Consider the following 13,785-nt stretch of genomic DNA (forward strand, 5'->3'; position numbering starts at 1 on the left):
ACAGGGCCCAAAGGCAGCAGGAAGATAGGGAAGCCCAACAGCTGTTCAGTTCTTGGGGACAAAATAAGATGGATGTCAACATGTGCCTATGGATGTGATTAAGATACCAACTATACCTCCATCAGCTAACTAGAAGGAGACACTAGCTTTCCTAGGCTTTGCAGAAAGTGCATTTTCCAGGTTATTGTTAGCTTGTGAACCCTCACCATTGAGTAACCTGGACGAATCACAATCACAGAGTGGTTGGGTTGGAAGGGACCTTAAAGACCAGCTAGTTCCAAGCACCCTGCTATAGTAGGGATACCCCTGAAGAGGAGAGTGACATGAGTGTTTTGGTGGGCACCTGGTACCCAGCCAAGGTCAGCTCACTCCAATTCACTCCAGTGAGTGCCACACCAATTGGAGTTTGTGTGTCAGAACCACTTTCTCTATGACACAAACTAGGGGGGGACACATCTGTTGGTGTCTCAAAGCTGCTGTCACTTGCAAACACAGAGATGGGTACTAGGAGGGTGCACAAGTCTCACCATGTTTCTCTGCACTTCTGTCTTGATGCTGGCTTTTCCTCTCCTGCTATGCAGTAGCTCATGGCTGATGTCAGAAACAAGTTGCTCATGAAGCATACAGCTGCTCTGAATCAGACCAGTCCTTTGGCTTCACATCAGCAGTTCTAGGAGAACTTTCCCTGTCCTGTCACCTGTCCCACAACTGGAGTAGCCTATAAAACATAACAAATGCTCGGTGGCCACTTCAGAGAGGAAGGAACCAAGTATTCCCTTCCCTTTGTTTGTTCCTATTTTAAGAAGAGCACGGCTGGCACGCTCTAGCCTGTTCTTAAGTCCAAACAAGAGACCATTAGAGATGTAAACACTTTTTGATCTGTCCCCAAGAACCTCTCAGCTGGGACGGGTAATTCCATTGAACAAGTTAAATTCTGTCTGTAAATGTGGTTTGTATTATGTAAACAATAGCAGCTGCTCCCTGCCCAGTAATGTGTCATGATTTTTCATGCAATATCTCATCCAGGATGATAGAAACGGTTGCACACCCATCTGCAGACCAGGCAGTTAAATTAGTTTAACACTCACAGTATCCCGAAGTCTTGATAACTGAGGTAGGAGGGGTGTTAGATTTAGTTTGTCAAAATGTCTCCTACCTGTTTGTTTTGCAAGTCAGGTTGCTGTGCCCGGACAACTGTCACAGGTCTGGAAGGAACTGCATGTTTATTCTTCAGTGGGTTTAAGTAATGACAGCATTGACCAGCCTGTGATGCAGGCTGCCCCTGAGAGGCAGTGAAATGGAACAGGACATCAACTTAAGAATGAAAAATACAACCAGTCATCCGTCCAGCCTTGCAAAGGTCCATCAGTGTGAGATCCTATGTGGAGAATATGAATTAGAAATGGAATCATTGCCTGGGTAAACACAGCAGAAAATGGGAAAGCTTAAGGAGGACAGGGGGATGTAACAGCCATAAACTATGATTAGCAAAGAAATCCATTGTGTATGAATTAGGGAAACCTGCACACCTGTGCAGCCTGTGGACATCCTGATGGTGACAGAGAAGGGGTAGTTCACCAGAAGGTAGCCACACTGATGGAAAACTACCCATCTGCACCATAAATGTGCCACTTGCACTGCCTGTGCTGCCTCTGCCATCTCCTCTCCACTCACTCACAGGCTTGCTTCCACCGTAGTGAGGGTGTGGGTGCCATTGGGATACAACTGTCTCATAGGAGAGGTACTCCTCTGAGGCACCAGGGTGACCTCCTACGAGGTGCAGGCATCATCACACCATGTTGTCAGCTCCAGGACAGACTGGTACAGGAGCTACTTTGGCTACTTGCAGTGTGGACTGGGGGAAAAGAGCGGGAACCAGAGCAGCAGCTGCAGCACTGGGAAGACAGGAGAGCAAGAGAAGAGCAACCACCTGGCAGCAAGTCATCATGCCAGACCTGCAAAGGCAAAGTGAGGCAAACATTAAGCCTGTGTGATTAGAGAGCTTGGCTGCCTGCCACAGCTCAGGGCCAAGAGGATTATTGGATGCACACAGGCTCCTCACAGCTCCTGGGTCATGTGTGTTTAAGCTCACCACAGAGAACAGAAGGGTTGGGGCCTGCCTGGAGCCAGGTGAGTCAGGAGTGATAAGAATCTCACTCATCACCAGCTTTGATCTTCTGGAGCTCTTCTGGACTGTGGGGGCTTACAGCACAACCCAGTGCTACTGCAGAAATATCAGGAGCTGGTATCAGTTCGCTCTGTTACACCAGTGACTCCATCTGCCTGGAGTCGATTCCCTAGATTCCAGGACTCAGGCCCTGCAGATGGATTTGTCCCACTCAGCGGCCAACACAGCTCTGCTCCACCAGCAGGAAAGGGGATCTGATGGTGCTCACTGGTTTTACAGGGAAGAAGGTGGCACATTAACTCCTCACATTGAAGTATTTGGTGTTACAGAGCAGAGCAGACTTGCCAGCTGATTTTAATTTCCAAGCAGATCAAAATTTAATCTGCTGCTACATCTCCCCTTGCCAGGGCCTGTTCTGGCCAGGGAACAGTGCAGGGGCAGGCTCTGCAGCTGCAGCTCTCCCTCCAAAGGCTCAGCAGCACAGCCCTCCATCTCCATCCTGCCCCCAGCCTGCATGGCCACACTCATGGCCTCTTGGCAGCTTCCCTGGAGGTGGCAAGGAGCTGGTGTCCAGAGAGGTGCTCCAAAGGCTCCATTAGGGAAGCCCCATGTCCCCTAAAAGCAGCTGGATATGAAGTTATGAATGCCATGGGATGTGGTGGAGCCAGATGGGGAGGGAGGCTGAGAGTCACCCACTCTCTGCACTCTCAACACCCCAAACCACCAGCACTGCCTACCTGGCATGACCCCAGAGCACACTGTCACCAGCCAGTGGCCACAGCCAGGCCTCCACTGTAATGCCATCCCAACCACCTGCCTGCTCACCTTCCAGCTCCCCTTTCAATCCAGGGGGGAATAGCAACAAGGAAATCACAAATCAAGCCTTGGGAGGAAATGCCCCAACTGTCAGGGCAAACCTCACGCAGCTGTGTTGGGGCTGGATGCTTCCTTTCCTGTAAGGGTGGGTTATCACAGGCCTCCCAACAGCAAAGCCAAGCTCTGCTTTTTGCTGATTTTCTCAAACCACAAACGGCCCCTTCCAAACTGGCACAGGAGGGGAAGCCCACCCTACAGCCCCCAGCACCTGACAGGCTTCACCAGGAACATGCTTCTCCCAGCCCCTCTCTGCAGGATGGAGCCCTGGGCTGCTATCGGATACAGCACTGGGAGCAGATGGTTTGTGTAGACAACACACACGGAGGCTCTGGCTGGGTGTTGTTCACCCACCAACTGATGTGCTAAGATGTGCAGTGACACCAGCACGGCCTGGGAAAGGCAGAGGTGCTGCCCAGCAGAAGATGTGGTGCCATCCCTGGCAGCCCTGCTAGCCTGCATGGAGAGGGAGGCAAGGACCCCCCAGAGTGGGTGTGCAGAGCTGGGCCAGCCTCCACAGGCTGGTAGCCAAGGGCAGGATGCCTGGCCCAGGCCCTGGGGGCGAACAGGGCTGCTGCACCCACAGCTGTGTGGCACTGACTCCCCAACCCACCACATGGCCATGGACTGCTGGCTGCCAGACAGCTGCTTTCCCTGCTGAGCTGCCATGGTGGGAGCTGTCCAGAGCTTCCAGAACCCTACTCCACGTCCAGAGATCTGCCAGTCCCAATGGATGCCTGGGATGGGATGGCAGAGCTCAGTGGGATGGCCTGTAACCAGGCATGGATGTGCCCACGGGCACAAACAGACCCACAAACAGACATGGATGTGCACATGTGTATGGGGGACACAGGCACAAACAAAGCCACAGGAGGCTGCAGCAATGCCGAGCCAGGGGAAAACAGCTGCAGCTGTATCACAAGCCCATTGCCCCCTAGCCTTGGGTAACAGGACTCAAAACTGGGTGTATGGGGACAACTGCAGGCTCAGGGCTCAGCAGGGACCCACACACTGTCCCTGGCCAGAACATTCCCACACGGTGGGGTGGTGTAACCAGCATGGTACACAGAGGCACCAGCCCAACTAGGAGGGCTGGGAGCACCTGAGGAGTCACCTGTGCCCAGGGGCTGGAGCCTGAGGCTCTGGCAGGGCACCCTAGCCCAAGACACTGGGCCAGTCAGTGCCTGGCCTGGGGCCAGAGCAGGAGCCACAGCCCCTTTCACTGCAGGCACAACCCAGGGAAAGGGCTCAAAGCTCCAGCCCAGGGGCCAAGCAGAGCTGATGGTGAGGGTCCCTCGCCGCTGACCGTGCAGTGACCCTGCACCACGGCCAATGAACAGTGAGAGATGCCAAAACCAAGCAGGGCCCATCTGCCTTTAATTAGTTTATTTTGGATGATAATGTCAAGTCTGATTTAGACCAGACCAAAATCTGGACAATCATCATCTTCTCACAGGGATGCAGCCCAGCTTCTGGTCAGGCATCCTCTGCAGGCCATTGCTGGCCCCTCCAGGAGGTATCATTTCCAAATTATCATCATTTCCTTTACTGTATCCACTGCTCCGGGATCTAGTGACACAATCCCTCCCAGCACAGGGCCTGCAAGGCAGGACCATGACAGACTGCTTATCCTGGCCCCCAGGTACCAGCAGCACTGGCTGGAGCTGGTTTGAAGCACTGTGTCAGCTCCTGGCTCACAGGCTCGCTGTCCCAGGGGACACACGAGGACTGGTGGCTCCATCTGGCACGTTTTGGTCAGGGATGTCACCCAGCACAGCTGGCTGGGACCAAGCAGTTCGGCACTGGCACCAGCCTGGCACCCAGCCCAGTGGCCTGTAGGGCCCTGCCCTGGGGCCCATGACCACAGGGCATTAACACAAGATGCAGCAAGACCAATAGAAAAAAGCACTTAAAAAACCCTTTAATTTAATAGATTTAAAAACTGGCTTTAAAATTATAGAAAGGCAGATGAGGTTGGACACAAGTATAGCAACACTGAGGACATCTCAGAGACACTTGAGCAAGATGTTTACACCAAACAGCATGGTCAGGGCAGCACCAGTCTGCTGGCAGTGCCACAAATACCAGAACAAGTCATACTGAGCCCTCCTGCAGAGCTCCAGCCATGGCTGCCATGTACCTGTCTGACACCTGGAAAGCAGGGAGGAGGTGGTGAACACAGCCACACGACAGATGGAAGGAGTACAGCTGCACCATCACTTGGGGCCTCCTGTGCACAGGAAAAGCAACTTTCATGGTGGGAGGGCTGTGCTGGTGTCACTGCACCTCTGCAGGACTGGAGGAGGGCAAAGATCAACCCTGGGCCACCAGTGCTCCCATCCAGCCAGGGGACTTCCGTGTGAGGGGAAGGGAAGCCAGCTCTGTAGTCCTGTTTTGCCAGTGGGTAGGGTCAGAGACACAGACACCAACTTAAGGAACAGTGTAATACATACCCTATAATTTCCATACTGTTATAACTCCTCAGTTTCCTCTAACTGTACCCCTCAGTTCCCTGTCCACAGAGTTCCCAGTCATTTTCCCACACAATACACCCTGTGACTATAGTCACTCAAGCTTCACAATATCCGAACAGAGCTTGAGAATATTTCATGCTTTGGCACCACATGGATTGTCTACTATCAGTGGAGGTAGTTGGTAAGCTAATTGTTTCATAATCACCCACACCTTAACATACAATGCAATTATTAGAACAAAAATCAAAAGGATTAGCATCAATAAAATGATAACAGGGTGAAGCACTTGGTTGAGAATTCCAGTAGCTGTAGGCACCCATCCAGAGAGACTGTCCCACCATCAGTGTCCTCTGCCTTTCTTCGCCTGCTCCATCACACGATGTATTTCTGCCATGCCATGATGGACAATCAAAGTCTTTTGTCCATTCTCTTGTGCTTGTTTCAGCAAGTGCCTCAGGTCCGTGGGCTGTAACAGCTCCTTTACCAGTTCATAGCAATGGGAGTAGGCTGCAAGTCTTGAATCAGGGTAGAGTTAGATTCCAAAAATTGACAGGATATAACAGGAGGTAAAAAACTAAAAAACTTCATTTAAAAAATATAAACTAAAAATAAATAACTAAAATCCTGTTACTGTAATAAAGTTACAGGCACAAGTATTGGAGTGACTACTTACACTTTCAGTAACGTTATCTACAAATAAAAAAATCCCAAGAGGTTCTCATGCACCTCATTGTACACAATATTGCAAAGTTTACCTCTGACTTTCAGATCCTGGCCAATCCTTTTCTGTAGGGTATTTACTCTCGTGAATTTTATTCCGAAATGCATCCTGCACAAAAGAATCCAAGCTCAAAACTAAAAGCTGCTTAGAGCCCCCTGAGTCTAGGGTTATCCCTGATGCTCCCTGGTCATGCAAGCACACCATCCAAGAGGGGTTCCCCATATCTTTGCTTAAACTGTTCAAATATTTCATTTACTTCATGCTGAGTATAATCTTTTATGAGTATCCCTCCTGACCTGCTGACCATTAGCATCTAATTCCACCTTTCGTCTCCATGCTGGTCTCACATCTACAAATTCATCTGGGGAACCAATCTCATCAGAATCCACAGAATCCCAACTATCTCCATTCCATTTATTGGGATCCACCTGCCTCTGCAATCACTCCATGCATTTCCTTGTGATTTGCTTGCCCCCCTCCTTTCCTTATACTGAGCTACTCTAACTGCAGCCTTCACGGCTACAGTCTGGTAACTGTCCAACTTATCAGCAAGCGGCTTATTTTGGCACTTTAGCATTACAATTTGATTCTGCAACTCACACATCTGTCACCATGTTAGTGCATTTCAACAACTGCTCCTTTTGTTGGTGTTTTGTTTGAAATACTGTTAACAAAATCCATCCTGGCCTTTCCAAACCCACAAGTTCTTTTCCTTTCTCAGTATGTGATTTTTGGATGCATTTCAATACATCCAGCAGTTCAGCTTCTTTTAATTGACTTCCCCATTGCTCACATGGTCCTCCAACCTTAGCCCACTTGAGGGCCAGTGAACTATAAGGAAGGTCTTCCCATCTGGGAATTTTGGACAGGACTGATTTCTTACATTTAGATTTAAAAATCAACAGTTTGTTCTGACCCAGCTGATAATGCCAATTTTGTTTTGCTGGTGGCTAGGGTCAGAGACACAGACACCAACTTACGGAACAGTGGCATTTACTATGATGTAAAACTGCAAAGAATCACGAAAGGATAAGCTAAGCAATGCACCTAACCATTAGCAAAGAGTTACAAAGGGATAAGCTGAGCAATGCTAATCATTACTAGGAGAGAATGCCCACAGTGATTAAGAAGATACATCACCACTTACCCCAATAAAATAAATCATCCAAGTGCGAGAGGCATCAGCTGTGGGGGGAAGCTGTCCCAGCCAAGGACTGGAGAACCATGCCCGGAACTGGGAACTCCTGCAGTGCCTCCCCCTTTGCAGCCACGAGGCTCCCCCACTTTGCTCTGACAGGGGCCCAGTTTTTACACTGCTCAACAAACAAGCTGACATAATTTCTAATTTCATTTTCCTGCTAGACTTTTCCCAAAGCCTGGCCAGGGCTCAAGGAAGATCCAAGGGAGTTGTCCTTGATCCTACACCCCCCTAATTAGGCCAGATGTGGCCTTATCCTGTTTCTAGATATGGAAAGGTGAACACGTTTTGCCAATAAATAGACATATATAACAATACCTCGTTAATGAGTAGAAACATACATTTGGTCGCAATGTTCATCCTAGGTCAGCTTTGGCTCAGGGCCTGTTGTTCAGGCCTTAGTACTTCACTGTGGGACTCAGTCTCTACAGGAGAGGGGATGCATGTACTCTGTGGATCATGATCTTGAACAGAAGTGGCAAAGAGGTCCATGGAGTGCTGGTGCTCAGCACCTCAGACTGCAGCAGCCCCAGGGCTGAGGTCCAGTCCAGGCTGCTGCAGAGGCTTTTCTACTGCGGCACAGGCTCCTTCTGCGTTTTTCCCTTCCACACTGTTCCAAATCCCGTAGGTGAAGTAAATAACAAAACCTGCAGGACAGTTTCCATAATGAAATGTGCAATGGTGGGCTGTCAGCACTAACAGACCCCCAGGAGAGACCTGTGGGCACTGCACTCCCCACTGCAGGACACTTACCCCCAACCGTACAGACGGCAAACCGCGCCCAGGTGCCGGAACTCAGCTGTACCATCAGCAGGATGTTAATAAAGATGCTGAAGATTGGCAGGAGTGGTAGGAAAGGTACCTGCAAAGGACAAGAAGTGCTGTGTCAGCTGTGCCTTGAGGGACTAGGCTGGGCTCGAGGATGCTACCAGCCAGGGGCGGGCCCCCCCCCCTGCCACAGCCCAGAGCACCCGGGCACTTCCACACTGGGGATTGCACCTCAGAGAGACAGGTTGCAGGGCCCTGGGCTTTCCTGGTGACTGCCTGGCAGCAAGCCCTGGCACACCCTGCAATGCCCAGGTCCTGACGGAGTCCATGGGGGTGCAGACACCAAGATGCAGGGGGCTGCACTCACTTTGAAGTTTAACCGGGCGTTGCTCTGCGGCTGCCTCCAAATGATGATGGTGAGAATGAGCAGAGCCACGAGGAGCAGCACCAGAGCCACAACACAGCCCACGTTGGCATCCTTCAGCGCGGCCGTACTGAGGGTCAGGACCACGCAGATGACTGTGATCAGTGCAGCTGCAAGAGAGGGGGTAGTCAGGGGGCTGCACAGCACATGGCCTCCCTGGGGTCCTGAGCCTCACCAACAGCTGGGTTGAGGCACCCACTCCTCTTGGTCAGGTCCAGCACCCACTGTCTCTAACAGCCATCCCAAAGCCTCCACAAAGTGCTTTGCTGGAGGCACTTCCCAGACCAGCAAGCTACACGGAGCCTGCACGTGGCTGGGTTTGGATCCAGCTCTGACACTTACCCAGACACCGGGCTGAGCCACCCCATTCTGGCTGTACAACAGAGCCACTGATAGACAGATCAAACCTCGCTGGCCGAGCCCAAGCACTCTCAAGGGGCTGGGGACTGCCCTTGCTGGTGGCCAGCATGGGTCAGGCTTATCACAGGGATCTCCCATGGCCACCTGCACATCCCTGGCTTAGCACCCATGTCCTCCAACAACACCTATGCACCCCAAACCACAGCTGTACCCCACACCTGGCACCCTGTTCAGGATTCAGAGCCTGCTGGCACTGCCAACAGCGGATGGCAACCTGTGCTGCCTGGCTCCTCTCCTCTGCCTGGCATTCTCGCCATCCCTTCCCAACTCTGCAGAGATGTGCCAAAACACTCCAGCCCCTGGCAGGAGTGGACCTCAGCCACCAGTTCCCTCTCACTCACCAATGACTGCCACACAGAAATAAACAATGCGCCCTGAGAGCACAGTGGGGGTGTCCCCAGGTGGGTTGAACAGCATCGCCAGGGAAAACGTCTCTTTGTGCTGGGCACTGGCAGCAGTGATGGTCGGGTTCATGATCACTCTCTCCTCCTCGTTCCCATTCAGCTCCAGCATTTCCATGGCCTGCGGGGAGTTCGGCTGTCTGGGCTGGTACCTGAGCAAGTAAGACAAGCTTGCAGCAGAGCCCAAGGAACTTCCTAGCCCAAGGGAACAGTGGGCAGCACCCTCATATCTCTGCTGCTCCAGCAGCGACCCCACGACAGCCACTCCAAAGATATGCCCAGAGACACACACAGGCTCTGGTCAGCAGCCTCCATCTTGAGGGCTTGACACTTCCCCAGGCTGCATGCCCCCGGAAAAAAGCTGTGGCTACAAGCCCCCAGGACGACATAAGGAACATCCACCCTGGTCACCACCAAACACGAGGAGTCACCTACCGGAGGATGAGCACGCACACCGCCACCAGGGAGTAGGCCAGCAGTGTGCCGATCGACATGAGGTCCACCAGGTCCTTCAGGTCAAGCAGGAAGGCCAACACCGCTGCAATGAGGACACACAGCATGAGCACAGCTCCACACCACCATAGGGCTGGGTGTGAGGAAGTGGCCAGGAACTTTACCTGCAAAGAACCCTGAGATGATGGTGGCTATCAGAGGGGTCTTTGTGCGACCGTGGATCTGGGAGAGGAACCTGAAGAGCAGCCCGTCCTCTGCCATGGCATGGATCACTCGGGGCATGGGAAACATGGAGCCCAGCAAGCTGCCATGGAGAGAGATTAGGCAAGCTGTCCACATCTACCACCCAGAAGGGGAAGGGACCGGCTCTGTGCCAGGAGCAGGATAGCAGCTGGACAGAGCAAATCCCCAGCCCAGCCGGGATGAATGCTGCTGGTCCCTGTGCTGTGCCAAGCAGTGCCAGCAATAGAGCCAGTCCTACCTGGTGGAGAGGGCACAGAGTGACCCAACAGCAACGGCGTAGCGGGCAGGCTCCCAGCCTACCGCCTTGAAGGCCTCAGGCAGAGGGCTGTTCTTGTCCAGGAGGAAGTAGGGCACCATGAGAGTCAGGGATGCAGAGACCCCGCAATAAAACACAAAGCAGATGAAGAGGGACGCAATGATGCCAATGGGGATCGAGCGCTGTGGGTTCCTGGCTTCCTCCCCTGTGCAGACACAAGAAGCCACATGTGCCCCACTCCACCACACAGCATAGGGCAAGTACCCCCAGGGGATGAGCCAGAGTAGGGACTTTCCGTGGCAGCACAGGACTGGGGAGCAGCAAACAGGGGCTGTTGGGAGTGGAGGGGTTCCTGGCCATGCTGCTGCACTGGCAGAAGGGATGAAGCTGCCTGGGCTTACAGCCCCTCTTGCCATGCCAGACCTTCCCCCCGACTGGCAGCTCCCTCTCCCTACAGAGCTTGTTGAATGGAGGTCCCCTGTGCACCTCAGCTTTGCAAAGGTGCGCTGCACCACGCTCCCAGCAAGGGGATTGGCAGCAGGAAAGGAGGAAGCTGCTGGGCAGCCCCTGGGGGCAGGGTGGCCAAAGCAGGGAGGTCAGGCAGAACAGCCTGTACCAGCCACCCACTAAGTAGATTTCTAGGGTAATGAGAGGAAATTAAGAGAACTGCCTGTGTTCCAGGAAGCAGCAGTTTTGCATGAACTCAGTCATTTAGAAAAAGACTGCTTGAGGCTGGGAAATAACTAGGAGGCACCAGTAATTCCCACTGTCACAGCCTCGACTCAGCAGCCAAAAGGCTCCCTGCTGCTCTGGGAGCTGCCTGCGCAGACAGGGTGCAGCCCTACTCCCACCATGTAGTATAATGAGCCACTTTTCCTGCAGCAGGGCAGGCTCTTGAGCCCTTTTGTCTGGCCCAGCTGAAGACACAGACTCCACAGGGAAACCTCCCAGGAGAGGTGAGAACAGCTGTTTTCCCACACCACGGAGCATCCTCCCCATCAGCTCCCAGCCAGCTGCTGGCTGTGCAGGGGAAATGCCCACACCACCCTCACCCAAGGCAGTACCTGTGGTGGCAATGCAGTCAAAGCCCACGAAGGCATAGAAACAGGTGGCAGCACCAGTCAGGGTCCCTTCCAGTCCAAAGGGGAAAAACCCACCAGAGCCAAAAGCTTTTTTCCTGGAAAAAAGGGAGGAGAGCAGTTGCCATGGGGTGCAGGGACAGCAGGGCCTATGCCTGCCCTCTGCCAGACCCTGGCCTGGCACAGTTGCTCTACTTACATGTCATCTGGTGAGTCTGACTGCGAGCAGTTGACACAGTTCTCTGAAAGCTGCCAGTTCTTGATGTCTCCCTTGATGAAGCCAGCAATGATGACAAAGCTCAGCACCAACAGGTTCACCGCCGTGAAGATTTTGTTCACGAGGGCAGATTCGCTGACACCAAAGGCCAGCAGTACTGTGGGGACAACACAGGTGAGTGGGGACCCATCAGGCTCCCATGGCATCACCCATGGTACCATAGAGCCCCTCCTGCACACTCACAAGTAAGCAGCAAAATCAGGATTACAGCAAAGAAGTCTGGACGCTCAGCCAGCACTCCTGGCAGGTGCATTGTGGTCTTGTTGGCGAAGAAGGTGGAGATGTGGTTGCCGATGATGTTGTCAAATGCTGCACTCCAGGCTCGAGCCACACTGGCCGTACCTGGTCGATGGCAGATCTGTGCATTAGTCCAAGCCCAGGGCAGACTGGCACCAGCCACCCGCACCTGAGCACCCACCTCCCTGCTGATCCCACGCCACACCCTGCCCCCACAGCACTGCACGCTGCCCCCAGAAACCCCCCATGCTGCCTGGCCTCGTACCTATGACATAGGAGAGAATGAGGTTCCAGCCGGCTATAAAAGCCCAGATCTCACCAACAGTAACGTAGCTGTAGAGGTAGGCAGAGCCGGCCTTGGGGACACGGGCCCCAAACTCTGCATAGCAGAGTCCAGCCAGTACCGATGAGAAAGCAGCCACCAGGAAGCAGAGGATGATTGAGGGACCAGCCATCTCCTTGGCTACCTCCCCAGCCAGCACATACACACCAGCCCCTAGCGTGCTGCCCACACCAAGGGATACAAGGTCTAATGTGGTGAGGCAGCGAGCAAAATGTGTGTCATTGGAGCTCAGGTCCACCATGCGCCGGCGGATCAGCTTCTTCCCAAAACTGCTCATTTTTTCCCCCAACATCTTGCCCTCTCCTTGGTGAAGCTCAGATGGCCAAAAGTCCTGCAAGAGAAGAGAAATGTGAAGCTCAGTGTCCTTCAGGCAGCAGGACTGACACTGCAAGGGGAAGTGCAGGCAATGACGCCCACAGGAGGCTGCTCCCAGCTCACCCATCGGCACCACACCCCTGCCACACCGGTTGGCCAGAGACCGCGGTTGTGGCATCCTCCAAGGCACTGTGGGGCTGCACATACCCTGCCTGCACAGCCTCTGCACCAGGACAGTGAGCCAGGGATGAACCCAGTTGGTCCATGGTGGGAAACGGTCATTGCTCAAGCCCTTTGTGGTCTCAACCATGGAGCCCAGAGCTTGCCCACTGTTTCCCAGGCTTGGCAATTTGGAACCCCTTCAGCCCAAACTTGACTGCTATGCACATCCCTCCAGCCCGACACGTGGATATGCACAGCAGCACTGGGGCACAGGATTGCAGCAGGCTGACTCACTGGATGCAGAGTCCTGTTTTGCTTTCAGTATCTGCACCACCTTCTCTGTAGGGATGCATAACCAGACAAACACCACAGCACGGACCCCTGGTGCAAACCCTTTGCCTGCTAACAGTGCTTGCTGAGCAATCTGCAAGCTCTGCAGACTGTAATCACCCTGAACGTGTGACATCCCTAATCCTCTTGCTCACAGCAGCCACCCATCCCCAAAAAGCTCTGAAGATGAGGAACCTGTGAAGCAGGCATCCAGCACAGAGGAGCTCCAAGGAAAGGGGCTCCCAATGCCCATGGCGGTGGCTGGCACCTCTGCCCTGAAACACCCACCCACCAGTGTCCTCTCCCTGCTGGCTTCTCCCTTCATTGGGAAAGGCAGCACACTCCATCCAGGTGCCCAGGACAGCACACCACACTACATGGATCAGCATAAATACACAAGGATAACTTTGTGACTCTTTTCCATAAAGCAGGATTATCAGGATCACAGTGGCAGCCACGAACCCGGCTGCTTTCCCATAACCAACAAACCATCCTGCTTCTTGATAAACCTCCTCCCGAGCTAGCACGTGTCACATTCGGCCTTGGCCCCAAGGAGTGGTCCCAGCCCAGGCAGCCTCTGGGCCAGGTTTCAAGGGAACAAGTCCCCAGCACTCGCACCCCCCTCAACGACTACCTGGACGAGCCTACCTGCGCTACCAGACTCCGGCTCCCCAGCGGAATAC

General features: G+C 53.3%; 1 protein-coding gene across 2 annotated transcripts; it reads right to left on the reverse strand.

Moving 5' to 3' along the window:
- Nucleotides 1-4,899: 4,899 nt before the first annotated feature.
- SLC7A3 (solute carrier family 7 member 3) lies at nucleotides 4,900-13,753 on the reverse strand. 2 transcript variants are annotated; one of them, XM_017737521.1, is made up of 12 exons: nucleotides 13,737-13,753; nucleotides 12,218-12,626; nucleotides 11,899-12,057; nucleotides 11,638-11,812; nucleotides 11,424-11,536; nucleotides 10,342-10,564; nucleotides 10,025-10,164; nucleotides 9,843-9,945; nucleotides 9,348-9,559; nucleotides 8,530-8,696; nucleotides 8,148-8,256; nucleotides 4,900-8,041 (listed from the first exon to the last, which is right to left on the reverse strand). In XM_017737521.1, the coding sequence occupies exons 2-12, from the start codon at nucleotides 12,585-12,587 to the stop codon at nucleotides 7,908-7,910; spliced, it is 1,905 nt and encodes a 634-aa protein (XP_017593010.1). In that variant the 5' UTR covers nucleotides 12,588-12,626; nucleotides 13,737-13,753; the 3' UTR covers nucleotides 4,900-7,907. The 2 variants fall into 2 exon arrangements, with proteins under 2 accessions (XP_017593010.1, XP_008634461.2); XM_008636239.2 differs by lacking the exon at nucleotides 13,737-13,753 and having other exon boundaries at nucleotides 12,218-13,711.
- Nucleotides 13,754-13,785: the final 32 nt, after the last annotated feature.

Source organism: Corvus brachyrhynchos, unplaced genomic scaffold, assembly GCF_000691975.1.
Source record: "Corvus brachyrhynchos isolate BGI_N302 unplaced genomic scaffold, ASM69197v1 scaffold346, whole genome shotgun sequence".
NCBI classification, from domain to species: Eukaryota; Metazoa; Chordata; class Aves; order Passeriformes; family Corvidae; genus Corvus; species Corvus brachyrhynchos.

Excerpts from the sequence above, each read along its gene's own strand:
- SLC7A3 (XM_008636239.2), bottom strand. The coding sequence starts at position 12,920 with ATGGTTGAGACCACAAAGGGCTTGAGCAATGACCGTTTCCCACCATGG. Across the intron at positions 9,946-10,024 it reads CATCTCAGGGTTCTTTGCAG|CGGTGTTGGCCTTCCTGCTT; the intron begins GTAAAGTTCCTG and ends TCCTCATTGCAG. Across the intron at positions 8,697-9,347 it reads TTTCTGTGTGGCAGTCATTG|CTGCACTGATCACAGTCATC; the intron begins GTGAGTGAGAGG and ends CCTCTCTTGCAG.